The 13,775-nt window shown below is 41.8% G+C and overlaps 1 protein-coding gene across 1 annotated transcript in view; it reads left to right on the top strand.

Moving 5' to 3' along the window:
* Nucleotides 1-1,162: 1,162 nt before the first annotated feature.
* Nucleotides 1,163-13,775, top strand: part of ASAH2 (N-acylsphingosine amidohydrolase 2) — a 65,182-nt gene continuing 52,569 nt past the window's right edge. Inside the window, exons 1-3 of the mRNA XM_052661089.1 lie at nucleotides 1,163-1,289; nucleotides 5,355-5,554; nucleotides 7,230-7,379. Of these exons, the coding sequence (XP_052517049.1) occupies nucleotides 1,163-1,289; nucleotides 5,355-5,554; nucleotides 7,230-7,379 (477 nt within the window). The remainder of the gene's footprint in view (nucleotides 1,290-5,354; nucleotides 5,555-7,229; nucleotides 7,380-13,775) is intronic.

Genomic DNA, 13,775 nt, shown 5'->3' with positions numbered 1-13,775 from the left:
CTCTTAGGCCAGTGAGGAGCACAGAGCCTTTGCTTTTTTTTTTTAATTTAAATTTTATTTTTTTACTTTACAATACTGGATTGGTTTTAATTGATAAATGCTAACATTCTGAACACTTACTACATTCCTCGTAACAAAATATAACTGCATCATCTCATTTTTATAAAAACTATGTGATAGGTATCAAAAGTATCATCGCCACATCCCTATTTACAAACGGGGAAACTGAGGCTCAGTGTCAGGCGTAATTTCCCAGGGTCATCTAGTAAGTGGCAGACGTGAGATCTGAACTCTGACACCAGACCTCACAACCCAATTTGTAACCATATTATACTTTCTCCTACTGCATCATGTGAACCTGCATAATTCGCATATTTATGAAGCTTCTCTAGTCCCTCTGAGCTGTGATGAATTCGAGGCCTAAAATGTCTTCATGAATCAGTAAGGACATTTTCTGCTTTTGTAGCACACAATGGCATTCTCTTTATCCTCATCCTTTGACTTGGGGTTTGCAAAATGTGTGGGATCCTTCCAATCACTGAAGAGAGAAATTTTACAAATGCCTGGCTTTAGATCAGAGATGCCAATCTCCTTTTCCATGTTGTTTTCTATTTGGGTAGAAATCAAAAGTTAGGACAGGAGGTTTAAAGGCCAGAGTTATGTGTTTCACCTATTTGTTGACAAGTTATTTAACCATGGCCACAAAGTACGGCCCTAACCTCAATCAGCTTTCTCACAAGTACAAGCCATGTGAGTACCTCAGTTATCCTTGTTGGCAGAAATGCTTCAGCCTAGAGCAATATACAGAGAGTACCACTGCTGTGAATGAAAGCAGTATGATGTATCCTAGGAGTACATATATGTTTTAGCTTTATTGTCAATGCCAGATGACGGGTGGTGGCTTCCAAGATGAGCACTGTGCTGAAAAGCATTTGGAAACCCCATGTGAATTCATCGCAGAGTGCTGTAATTGATTGGTCATGTCTTCCATGAAGACATGGGAGATATGGGACATGGACCTAGTGGCATTCCTGGTACAATCTGTTCTATGAAAGAGCTAAGATATCTTTGCCTTTGCAGCTTGAAACCTGTGTATTTTGTTTTTCTTTTTACCTGTCTCTTTCACAGTTCTCCTTCTGACTCTTGCTTTTCCTCGGAAAAAATGGCCAAACGCACCTTTTCCAGCTTCGAAATATTCCTGATTTTCCTCCTTGTGATGATGACAGGGATCACGGTGGCTCTTCTCAGTCTGTTGTTTATCACCAGTGGGACCATTGAGAATCACACAGGCAAGTATCGTGAGTACTCTTAGATGCTATTGCTGCTGCTGCTGCTGCTGCTAAGTCGCTCCAGTTGTGTCCGACTCTGTGCAACCCCATAGACGGCAGCCCATCTATGGGCCTGAGGACAGCCCTCTCCATCCGCCATCCTTGGGATTCTCCAGGCAAGAACACTGGAGTGGGTTGCCACTTCCCTCTCCAATGCATGAAAGTGAGAAGTGAAAGTGAAGCCTCTCAGTCGTGTCCAACTCTTAGTGACCCCATGGACTGCAGCCTACCAGGCTCCTCCGTCCATGGGATTTTCCAGACAAGAGTACTGGAGTGGGTTGCCATTGCCTTCTCCGATGCTATTCCTAGCCAGTAGGAAATTTCTTCATTATGGGGAACACCAAGACAAGAAACAGTGTCTGCTGATAATAGGGCAGTTCACTGTATACTTAAGCACCAAGGGATGGTCATGTAACCTTTCCATCAGTTGCTCTTCATGCAATGATAGCAATTTTTATCAAATTTACCTTTGCTCCCAAATTGCCAGTGTGGTGTTCTGACATGCACTTATTTGTTTCACTTTTCCATTGATCTAAGTACAGCTTAGGAGTCTTCAAGGCCCAGTGATTCCTGAGCCTCTTCTTTTTCTCTTTGCCTTCTTTCTGGCATCATCTTCTCCTGGGGGGCAAAAGGAGAAGGAAAGACCTGCTGAATGTCAATTAGTCTGTGAAACTTTAGAGAAGGGATCTTGAACTCAAGTGCTGTGAAGGTCAGTCAAGTTCCATAAATGAGGGGAGGTGGCCCACAGTGGGGGCAGGTGTATTTCTGGTGAAGAGGGTCCACGGGCCCTCCTGAGTGCCGACCGTTTGTTATCATGTTGTCACATGGACTCAACTCTCCTGAGTTTTCAATGAAAGCTAGAAATGGGGGAGGCAGTTTAGATACCTTCCAATTTTTTTTTAACGTTGGAAACTAATTTAGATTTTGGAAACTATCTAGGCTACATTTACAGGCAATCAGGTCCATAGGCCTTTGATGGTGCCTCTTCTTTGATAGGTTATATACCTAATAAAACTGCTGAGATTTTCCTGCTGAGACAATTGCTTCTCGGCAGGAAAGCTATGACAGACAGACAGTGTGTTGAAAACCAGAGACATTACTCTGCCAAAAAATGTCCATATAGTCAAGGCTCTGGTCTTCCCAATGGTCACATATGGTTGTGAAAGCTGGACTATAAAGAAGGCAGAGCACCAAAAAATTGATGACTTTGACCTGTGGTGCTGGAGAAGACTCCTGAGGGTTCCTTGGGCAACAAGGAGATCAAACCAGTCAATCTTAAGGGAAATCAACCCTAAATACTCATTGGAAGAACTGATGCTGAAGCTCCAGTATTTTGATCATTTGATGCTCACAGACAACTTGTTGGAAAAGTTCCTGATGCTGGGAAAGGTTGAGCGCAGAGGAGAAGAGGGCATCAGAGGATGAGATGGCTGGATGGCATCACTGATGCAATGGACATGAACCTGGGCAAACTTCGGGAGATAGTGAGGGACAGGGAGGCCTCGTATGCTGCAGTCCATGGGGTTGCAAAGAGTCAGACATGAGTTGGTGACTGAACAACAACAATAACTAATCAACAGTACAAAAGACAGGTGGGGATTGAATGCTTTGACCAAAGTAAAGGGTGGGCTTTACAAACGAGTTCATCTCTATCATTTTTCTAGATTGCAGAGATTGGAATTGACATATAAACACTACTGTGTATAAAACAGATAACTAATGAGAACCTACTGTGTAGCACAGGAAACTCTACTCAGTGCTCTGTGGTGACCCAAATAGGCAGGAAATCCAAAAAAAGAGGGGATACATGTATACATACAGCTGATTCACTTTGCTGTATAGTAGAAACTAACACAAGGTTATAAAGCAAATGCATTCCAACAAAAGGCAGGGAGAGCGGAGAGAGGGCTGTCCTCAGGCCCAGTGGAGAAACAGGCAGTGTTTTTCAGCTCAGTTTTCTCTTTTGCGGCCTCTTCTCTTTTCCAGTGTGTTCTCTACCTGTCTTCATATTTCAGATTCCCTGAAAACCCAGAGAAACAGAGATCCTCTTTTCTGGCAGTGGACAGAATGAGTATTATTGCTAGAAATGAAAGAATCCATAGGACTTAACCTAGTTTTCTGTTTTAAAATTAGAGAATCTAGAGTCTGAGGCTCAGAGAGGTAATAGTGAAAATACTAGCCGCTATTTTCATTTAGTGTACAGGTGTGTTTAGTTGCTCAGTCGTGTCCGACTCTTTGTGACCCCATGGACTTTAGCCCACCAGGCTCCTATGTCCATGGGATTCTCTAAGCAAGAATACTGGAGTGAGCTGTCATTGCCTTCTCCAAGGCATCTCCCAACCCAGGGATCGAACCCAAATCTCCTGCACTTCAGGCAGATAAAATGAGAAATTTACCTAGAATGCTTGCCATAGTGGTTGATGCGAAGCAATCCTTCAATAAACAATAACTTCTATGATGCAAATAGTAAGCATTCTATGTAAATTTCCCATTTAATTCCTACAAAACTCCCGTAAAGCTAGGGGCTAGCCTTAGCACCATTTTAGACATCTGAAACTCCGAGATGGAGAATAAGCCCCATGGCTATGTGACTAGATTTGGCACTGGCCCGCACCACATTTCTATGTTGATATCCGTAAGGCAGTAGCAAGGGTGCCTATTTTCCTTCCTTGCAATACTTGATGTTTTGTAGAATACTTGGGCTTAGGGGTAGGAAGGCATGGATTCTAACTGCGCTTAGAATGTGGATGAAAGAGCAGCTGATTCTGAGTTGGAGGGTCTGATTGGGCACCTGATTCATCATATGCTTTCTATGGAAACTTGGTTAAATCATTTCTCTGGGTTTCAGTTTCTTTATAAGTAAAATGGAGGTGATTGGATGATGTGATCTCTAAACTTTCTTGAGTTCCAGAATTCTGGAACCCAGAAGAAGTCTGCTGTCAATCTTTTGCCTAAGTACTTTCTGACCACTGATGCATGTAACACTGACGTGTGTTGCTTTGACCAACCCTGGCTGTTGTCTGAGGTAGAAACAGACAAAATGAAATATATAAGATGTCTAAATGTGTAAATAAAACTGAAGCTATATGTCAGCCATCAGCCATTGTTCTAAATTTTGACTATATATTAAGATATTAATTGTCAATAAACTCTAGTAAGTAGGAGATGATTCATGTTATGAGAAAGTTATGTTACTTTTCTTCATAGATGAAAAAAGTTGAGGTAAAATAGGTTAAGTCATTTATTCAGCTAATAAAGGTAGAGTTAATTTTCAAACCCCAGTTGTTTCTGACATCTGCCCTTTTAGTCTCTATCCCATTTTGCTTCCCTTATATTGGGATGTGTGTGTGATGTTAATATAGGGTATATATATTAATGTGCATATCTATATGGTGATATGAGAGCAGCTAACATAAGGTGGGACTTAAATACAATAATTTAAGTTGGCATTAAGAATTAAAGATCTAGAAGACCTTTTAAGAATAAAAGATCTAGGTTGCATTAAGCATAAAGCATCTAGAGCAGGGCAGAGACAGTGGGGTTACATCCTGGAGGTAAGGAGTTGAGCTGGATTTGGGTGGGGTGGAAATGAACCACTCTAACATGTAGTGGAGATTGGCTGGTAAAACGGAGAGGAGTAAGGTCTCTGGATGGAGAGAATATTAGAACCCAGAGGCCGGGTTTAATAGACTGTGTGCCAGGAACCTGGTGCCTGATTTGTTTGGCTGGAGTAGAAGTGCCAGGTGAGTGAATGAAGGGCTACAGGTTTAACAGGAACAGCCTGAGGGAGAAGTTGAAGGACTTTTGTCAGAGGCCTTTATTGTTAGGCTGAAACATTTCTGAGCCATGAAAAAGATCCTCCTTGGGATTATGATATAAACCAAGTTCCTAGGATGTTTCTCACAGTGTATCTTGAATGTAAGAAAATATACAGAGATTCTTCCTTAAGAAGCTGAATCTGTGTGTCCTAACTGAGGCCAAGTGCATGGGTTAAAATTTCTTAAATATCTTATTTTTTTGATTCAGGTGTTCCATCCACGCAGAGCCCTCCAGCTACCCAGGGCTCTGCAGCCCCTCAAAACTCAACACCCTCCCGGGCCCCCACAACTACCCAGGTATCTCCAACACCCAGCACCCCAAAGACTACCCTGTTTCAGAACTTCAGTGGCTACCATATTGGTGTTGGGCGAGCTGACTGCACAGGACAAGTATCAGATATCAATTTGGTAGGTAAATCATGGGATCCTTGAAGAGACTGTGAAACAAATGATTTTATTTGTTCAATACCCTGCATTTATTCCTAATTGTTATGTCTTAATCATCTCCATTTGTATTGACTTCACTGCTATCTAACGTTTTGAATATTGTACTATAAGGAAGAGGGATTTTTTACTTAAGCACAACTCCCTTGTAAACTCAACTGGCCCTTTTTTATGAATGAAATTGGCAGAGTGGGCAAACTCTGATACTACAGGGGATGGGCAGGTACCCTAAATGATTGAAGCAGGCCAATATAAGATAAATGTCTAGTAAATCCTAAGTGTGGGGGGCAACAGAAAGTGGGTACAACTAGAAAGTTTGAGTGGTTTTAGCTGATCATTGGCATGTAAGAGTGTGAAACTAGGGCTGCCTCACTTTACAGTTTTTTAAAGAGAAGCCAGGGATTCCCTAGAGGCTCACACAGATTAAGAATCTGCCTGCAATGTGGGAGACTGGGGTTTGATCCCTGGGTTGAGAAGATACCCTGGAGAAGGAAATGGCTACCCACTCTAGTATTCTTGCCAGGAGAATTCCATGGACAGAGGAGCCTGGCAGGCTACAGTCCATGAGCTCACAGAGTCGGACATGACTGAAAGACAGAGAGAGAGAGTGAAAAAGTTCCTGGATTGAAAATCTGAGGATTTAAATCTCTCTGTTGGAAAATGTAAGCAACTCTAGTTAAAACCGGAAATCTGGTGTGGGCCAACACTGTGTTAGCCAAGTAAAACCCTTTTCGGGGCCAGAGATGGCCTGTGGGCTGCTGGCATGCAACCTCCAGGCTGTGATGTTAGACACACACTTCTAGCTACCCTTTCCTAGGGAATCAGAGCATGAGATTTCCTGATAGGATTTTTTTCCCCCCTCCAACCAAATAATCTTTAGGTTCTAGAAATTATTCCTAGCTGTCCTTTCTGAAAAGTGACTCTGGAATGTAAACTGTAAATGAGCACTTGCATGAGGGATAAGCAAGCAGTAGAGGGACCATGCTGGAGACCTGGGTGCAGCTTTTATGGGTGCGCTCTGTGACATGGTGAGAGAAGGGGTTTAAGATTGATGTATTTGGTGGGCTACAACGTTGGGAGGGACAACACTGTAAAAGCCAGGGTGAGGTACCCTCAGTAAAGATAACTGTGTCCTAAAGAAACCATTTTCTTTACGAAAAAACAAAAAACAACAAAAAAAACCCCCCACACACCAGAAAACCAAAGTGAAGAGGCCTTCAGTCTTCGGGGTATTCCTGGAAATGTAGGATGATAGTTGAGGAAGTATTTCCTTCTGTAGTACCTTACATAGGCTCGAGAAAAGATCCTGTTTCAAAGAACAGAAAAACCCTGAAAGGTCTCCAGCATTATAACACAATCCCCAAGTCACACCAGCTCCTGCCTTGTCCACAGGCCAGCGAATAGCTTCTTCCAACCCGGCCATTACTTTGCCTCTATCTACACAGAACAGTAAAGACTTTTGTGTGTGTGTGATGTTGGCTTTACTCTTGAAAACACATATGCTGTCTCACTCAGAGCCATGGTGTCAAGTGGATTGCTTTTCTTGGCCTACGTAGTCTCTTGTGGGGTTGTGCCTGGCTTCTGGTAGCAGGGGAATGAGAAGAAGTGAGGAGTGGTCTGATGCTCTCTTCCTCTTTAGATGGGCTTCAGCAAAACTGGCCAGTATGCACGGGGCATCCTCACGAGGTTGTACAGTCGTGCGTTCATCATGGCGGAGCCGGATGGGTCCAATCGCATAGTGTTTGTCAGCATCGACATAGGCATGGTATCCCAGCGACTCAGGCTGGAGGTAAGTGATTGGGGTGAGAAAGAGTTGCCGTGGTTTAAAGGCAAAGCCTGCAGGTGAATTTAACTAAGTAACTAAGCTCTCCTGGGTTTCTCACCCAGTGAATTTCCACTACCCTCAGGATTATAAGCTCTTGACAATCCAGCTGATAATCAAGTGAGGAGGATGAGCCTTATTATTCCATTGTGAGTCAGCTTGGTTGGAACTTGCTTTCCATACTGCTGATGGCTTGTCATCATTATTAATGCCAATATATTTCACAAGCTTATTATGTCCCATGTTACTTTCCTGTACACTGTCATTTAATCTTCCTTTTTAGAAGTCTGAGAGTGCCAATTAATTACTAACCCTTCCTTCAAGGTTTTAGACAATTGAAAATAGTTGCAAGAAATGAAAGAGAATTCAAGTGCAACTCTAAGATGAAATTGGCCATAAATTGCTGAAGCTGGGTGAAAGGCACATTGTACTATTCTGATGTGTACATATTTGAAAGTGTCCATAATAAAATTTAGAAGAATACAACATTAACCCTCTTAATCTCTAAACTGTATTGTAGAATATCGCAGGGCCTGTGATTTCCCCCCAATTTAGATCATGTTACCCCACTGTGGGAAAGATGAGCTCAGCAGCAAGGTACCTGGGAGTCCTGGGCAGGCAGCTTGTAAGATGCAAGGGGTAAAGGAGGAAGAGAGAAATAGTGACAGACAGATGGACTTCCAAGTCTGTCTCTCAGCCAATTTCTAGACCCTGATCCAATTATATTTTCTCCAAGGATCAGGACACAGAAAGAAAGTATAATCTCAGTGTCTTCTCACATATTCACAAATGTGAGAAAGAGGAGCATCTGGAACATTCAGAATATCCACTATTATCCATCAAATATCCACTATTCAGTGTCATGTTCTATCAGTCTCACCAAATAAGACTTGCTCCTCTTGTGTGAAAGGGCTGTGTGAAGGAGCCCAGAGGAGGGATGACACGAGAGCTTAAAAACATGTCTCCAGTGTCACCCACTTATGGGGAGTAGGATGGGAGCCTCTCACATCTGTGGAAACATGCTGAGCAGAGAATGCAGTGCTTTTCCAAGCCCTGCACTTAACACAACTATGAGGTGGATCTGTTGTTATCCCCAATTTATAGATAAAGAGACTGAGTCTTAGAGAAGGTTGAGTAACTTTCCAAAGTTCACACAGTTAGCAAATGGTAGAGCTGAATTCTGAACGCATATATATGCCTGGTACCAGAGCCTACATTCTTAAAAGGAGGTCATTCTATTATCTTGGAGAGCATTGACTTTTTGCAAGATACTTTGTTGGTCACTTCAGGGGGGCACACAGCTAAATGAATCATAAGCCATGTTGATGAATTCACTACCTGGTTGGGGGATTAGAGGAAGGACTATACCAGAAATACGCAAATAACTTTAATTTATTGGAATAAAGGACAATGGTTTATTTTAGTTATCTATTCATGAGTAATAAATAGCTCCTCCCAAATAGGGACTTAATGAACATCTCTTGTTTTATCTCACCATTCTGTTGATGAGGAATTCAGAGCTGGCTTAGCTAGGTGATTCTGAATTAGGGTAGTTGGCTGTCAAGGTGTTGGCAGAGGCTGCAGTCATCTGAAGGTTCAAGTAGGCTAAAAGATCCACTTTCAGGATGATCCAGTCTTGTGGCTACTGACTATTTCCTCCCTGTCCATATCCTCATGACAGAGCAACTCCCTTATAGTGAGTAACTCAAAAGAGCAGTAGAAATGACACTTGATTGGGTAGGTTTATTTATTTAATATTTGTTGTTACTTATTTATTTGGCTGTACTGGGTCTTACTTGCAGCACATGAGATCTAGTTTCCTGATCAGGAACTGAACCCAGGCCCCCTGCATTGGGAACATGGAATCTTAGGCCCTGGACCACCTGGGAAGTCCCTGAAAGAGTAGAATTGGTTGATTTGGGGGAGAGAGCTATCAAATCAAGGGGACAGCTTGATTTGTACATGTACAAATCATATACACAGAAACACAGGGAGAAATGCAAATGGAGAAATGCCTGGAAGATACGTTGGTCATAATTTGTAGGTCTCTGAAATGGTTGGTTGTTTATGATTCTGGGGGATGGAGATTCTTAGAAAACTTTTGCAAGGGAGTGATGCAAACACAGTTCTGCTTTAGGATGATTAATCAGACAGTGATGTTTGAGGTGGGTTGAAACAGACCAGAGCTAGAGGTGAAGACACACATTGGGAGAGTCCTTAAGTTAACATCAAGGCTCTACTGATGAGAGTTTAGTTGGGAAAACAGTAATCACACCAGGCATTTCAAACAGGGGATAAGGTATGGGGAGATTTCCCAAGGTGTTAGAAGGCTAAAAGAACTGAAAAGGGAAACTAGCACTGCAGGAAGGATTTCCACTTTTCCTGGCAATTCCCCCTGTATTGTGTAATGCTGCAGAAAAGTCTTGAGCCAGTGGGACAGCAGCGAGACTATACGGCGCTAGAAAGTCAAATGGTAACGTGATTTGGGGATGAGTTGGCATACGAACTAATGCTTAACATAGTCCTGTGATAAATCAGGTATTGTTCCAAGTGCTCCATATATATTAGTTCATTTAATCCTCCAAAAAACTGTATGAGGGATATATTATTATTATGTCATTTGACAGATTGGGAAACTGAGTTTCAGAGGACCAAGTAACTTGTCTAAGGGTACAGAGCTAGAAACCATCAGAAGTGGGATTCAAACACTGACGTCTTCCTGCTGGAGAGTATGGTCATTACCACAGCACCATACTGTTTTTCTGAGGAATCAAAAGTGGTTCTGATTGGGAAATGGTGGGGTCATTAAGTAGAAATAAGACTTCAAACCTCTGTCTCTCCATACTCTACTTTTGGGGGTAGAGTATGGAGGGGATGGGGATTTAATGTGTTGGGTTAGAGACCACTATCCAGTCAATAGTTGGCACCATTTAACCATCTCTTCCAATTTTTACTTCCCCCTGCAATCTGAGACCCAGAGGAAAGACTTTGAAATGAACCCACTTACTTATCCCAAGTTAATCCAAGGGGAAAGTGTGAAAAATAACTCTTAACTAGACTAGTGCCATTAAGTTTATTATGACACCTGGTTTTAGTCAGGTTCTCAGTCTCACCTTTAACAGTGATAACATTTTCAGCATGGAGAAAAGATTAAAGAAAAGATCTCCAAGCAGTGATGCTGGACAGGAAAACAGAATGACTTTTCTAGCTCTTTCTGTGTCACGTTTCCAAGAGTGTCAGCAATAGGAAATGGAATGGAAACGGAAGTCAGACAATTGAGCTATAGACATTAATATAACTTTATAGGTCTATGATAAAAATATCCCTCCTTTCATGAAGTAGGAAACATGCTACTTATAATGCTTATTGGCAGGCATTGTTATTAGATGATGGAGTCTTTTTTTCTTTTTTCCAGAAGTCTCACATGTCTGACTTCATCTCAGAGACTATAGTTTAGGATAAGATTTCTGTGAGCTGTTTGTAGTCTTTTCATTTTAAAATTCAAGATTCATAACTTCTATGTTTTTAAGAGCTTGATTCCTGCATAGAATGTACTTAATTCTAAAAATCCTGTTACAGTTCATTAGAAATAAAAATGGGTGGGACATTAGAGCTTTAAAGTTGACTGGCAGTTCTTTCTTTTCCACAACCTTCTTGTCTTGGTTACAGAATTGTAAAACTATCAGCTTCTATTTTTAATAAAATTTTTATTTTATATTGTGGTATAGCCAGTTAACAACGTTGTGATAGCTTGCAGGTGCACAGCAGAGCGACTCAGCCATACATATATACTTCTCCATTCTCTACTAAACTCTCCTCCCATCCAGGCTGCCACATGACATTGAACAGAGCTCCCTGTGCTTTCTGGTAGGTCTTTCTTGGTTATCCATTTTAAGTATAGCGGTGTAGAACATCAGCTTTTAAACTTTGCTTAAGCTTTCATGTTGTCCATTCATTGATGGTTTCCCCTTCTCCCTACAGACATTTCTTCTTCATGAAGAAGGGTGCTTGCCCCACCCAACTCTGGTATTACACAGTAATAGTTACTGTGTAAAAGAGTATGTAAGAGTGATGAAGAGTTGGGCTGGAATTAGAATCAAACAGAAAGAACATGGAACCTCACTGGGATGGAGAGTGTGGGCTTGTAATGTTGGTCTTTACTGTTGTTCAGCCACTACGTTCTGTCCTACTCTTTGCAACCTCCATGGACTGTCCATGGGGTTCTCCTGGCAAGAATACTGGAGCGGTTTGCCATTTCCTTCTCCAGGGAATCTTCCCAGATCAGGGGTTAAAGCTGTGTCTCCTGCATTGGCCCGCGGTGTAGATTCTTTATCACTGAGCCACCAGGGAAGCCCAGTGTTGGTCTAATTACTTTCTATTTCCTTTCCACATTTTCCTGGTATTGTTTGGTTGCTTACATGGATGTGGTAAACCTAGCAATCAGTATATGGGGCATGGAGAGGTTAAGGAGACTAGATGGTTTGTGATATCTCTTCCTGATTCAATGACCACATGACTAGAATGAGGGTGGTGGAGCTCTTTACCTAAAATAGAAGAAGTTAAATGGATGTGTTTATGTAGGTTCAGTAGGTAACACACCAGTTGCTGCTGTTTCCTTATGTACCCGTGATGTGCTGGAACTGGCTTGTACCTCATGAGGGTTGATTGTTAAATATGTAGAAACTTTGTGAACTGGTGGTTAAACTTTTGGTAGCTTGAAATTCACTATGGTGAGAGTATTTACACCATGGAAATTGGCAGATGATACAAATAAGGGTTTTCTTTTTATCTTTCAGGGAATCAGCATACTATTGCCTATATCATACTCAAAGTGGACAGCACTGCTAATCAAAAAAGGCACTCTTTGGGGTCTTCCCTGCTGGTCCAGTGGTTAAGGTTCTGTCCTCCCATTGCAGGGGGCTTGGGTTTGATCCCTGGTCAGTGAACTAAGATCCTACATGCTCCATGACATGCCACCCCCACCCCAAAAGTACTGTTTTTTGCTAAGCCCAGATTTGGATTCAGACTCCTTCTCAGCACATTACTTCTGATAGTAGCCACCCACGAACAGGACTAAATGCATGAGATAAGCAGTAGTTGCCAGCTCTGACACAAATGAGTTTTCACCATTGTCCCTGGTATTAGGTTATAGTATCTTACATCAAGGAAGGTTGCTTTGGGATTGACACTTTTGCTGGAACACTTTAATAATTTTTGACACAAAAAAGTCAAAACATCTTTCACAAACCAAAGTGATACCAAACTTTTTATTGCAGATGATTAAAGCAAAAATAGAAATAGGTATTCGGCAGTAATGCAGTATTTTGAAGTCAATTATATGTCAATAAAAAGAATCATTTTAGCCAAAAAAAAAAAAAAAAAGAGAGAGAGAGAAATAGGTACTTGGCAACATCACTAATTTTCTGTTGTTTTCTTGATGTGTGTATATCCTCCAAAGACCTAATTTATTATTTCTTTGGATGTTCATTGACTAATTCAATGAACACTTACTGACTCTTTAAGGTATCTCCTGCTGTGCAGCAAGTCATCAGAAAGCTCAGTGGCTTAAAGTAACAAAATTTTGTATTATTGCTCAGGATTTTGGTGAATGGCTGGGTTGGGTGAGTCTGACTTGTGTTAGAGCCACAGTCACTATCGTTACTTTTGTTATCATGAGGTTTGACTCAAGATATTGGCTGCAGCTGCAGGTGTTTGAAGCTTGACTGAGGCTGAAGGATCACCTTTTATGGTTGCTCACCAAGTGGCTAGCAAGTTAATGATGGCAGGGTGATTCCTTTCCCCATGGACCTGCCCACAGGGCTGCTGGGGTGTTCTCAGGTCATAGCAGGTGGTCTTCCCAGACCAATAAGTGTAAGTGTAAGTGTCTGTGTCTGGGAACACTGAGTTCTTCATTGTGGGAAATGAGACAGTACAGAGGCTTTTTCCCTGTCTGTCCACTGCTCCCAGGGTGCCTGCCCCACCCAACTCTGGTATTGCATGGCCACCTTGCTCTCTTTGGTTAAGCCTCCGATGAAAGGTAACATCTGTGGAAAGATCTTTCCTCACTAATGCCTATCACGTTCTTTTCCCTTACCTAGCAATATTTTTTCTCAGCATTTATCACTCTGTAATATAATATTACATATTTATCTTTCCCTCACTAGAATGAAAACTTTTTCAGGGTAGGAACCTCATATATCCCTAGTGCTTAAAACAGTGTCTGGACAACGAACTGGTGAGAGCACTAGGTCTACAGGTAGGCGTGGATCTAGACTCTGACTCTGCTATCTATTATATCACTGGGCAACTTATTTTACTTCTGGACGCATCAATGTTCTTAGCTAAAAGATAAGATTAAAAACG

This window comes from Budorcas taxicolor, chromosome 23 (assembly GCF_023091745.1).
Source record: "Budorcas taxicolor isolate Tak-1 chromosome 23, Takin1.1, whole genome shotgun sequence".
Taxonomy (NCBI): domain Eukaryota; kingdom Metazoa; phylum Chordata; class Mammalia; order Artiodactyla; family Bovidae; genus Budorcas; species Budorcas taxicolor.
Note: the sequence above shows the minus strand (reverse complement) of the source record. Positions and strands in the feature narration are given on the sequence as shown.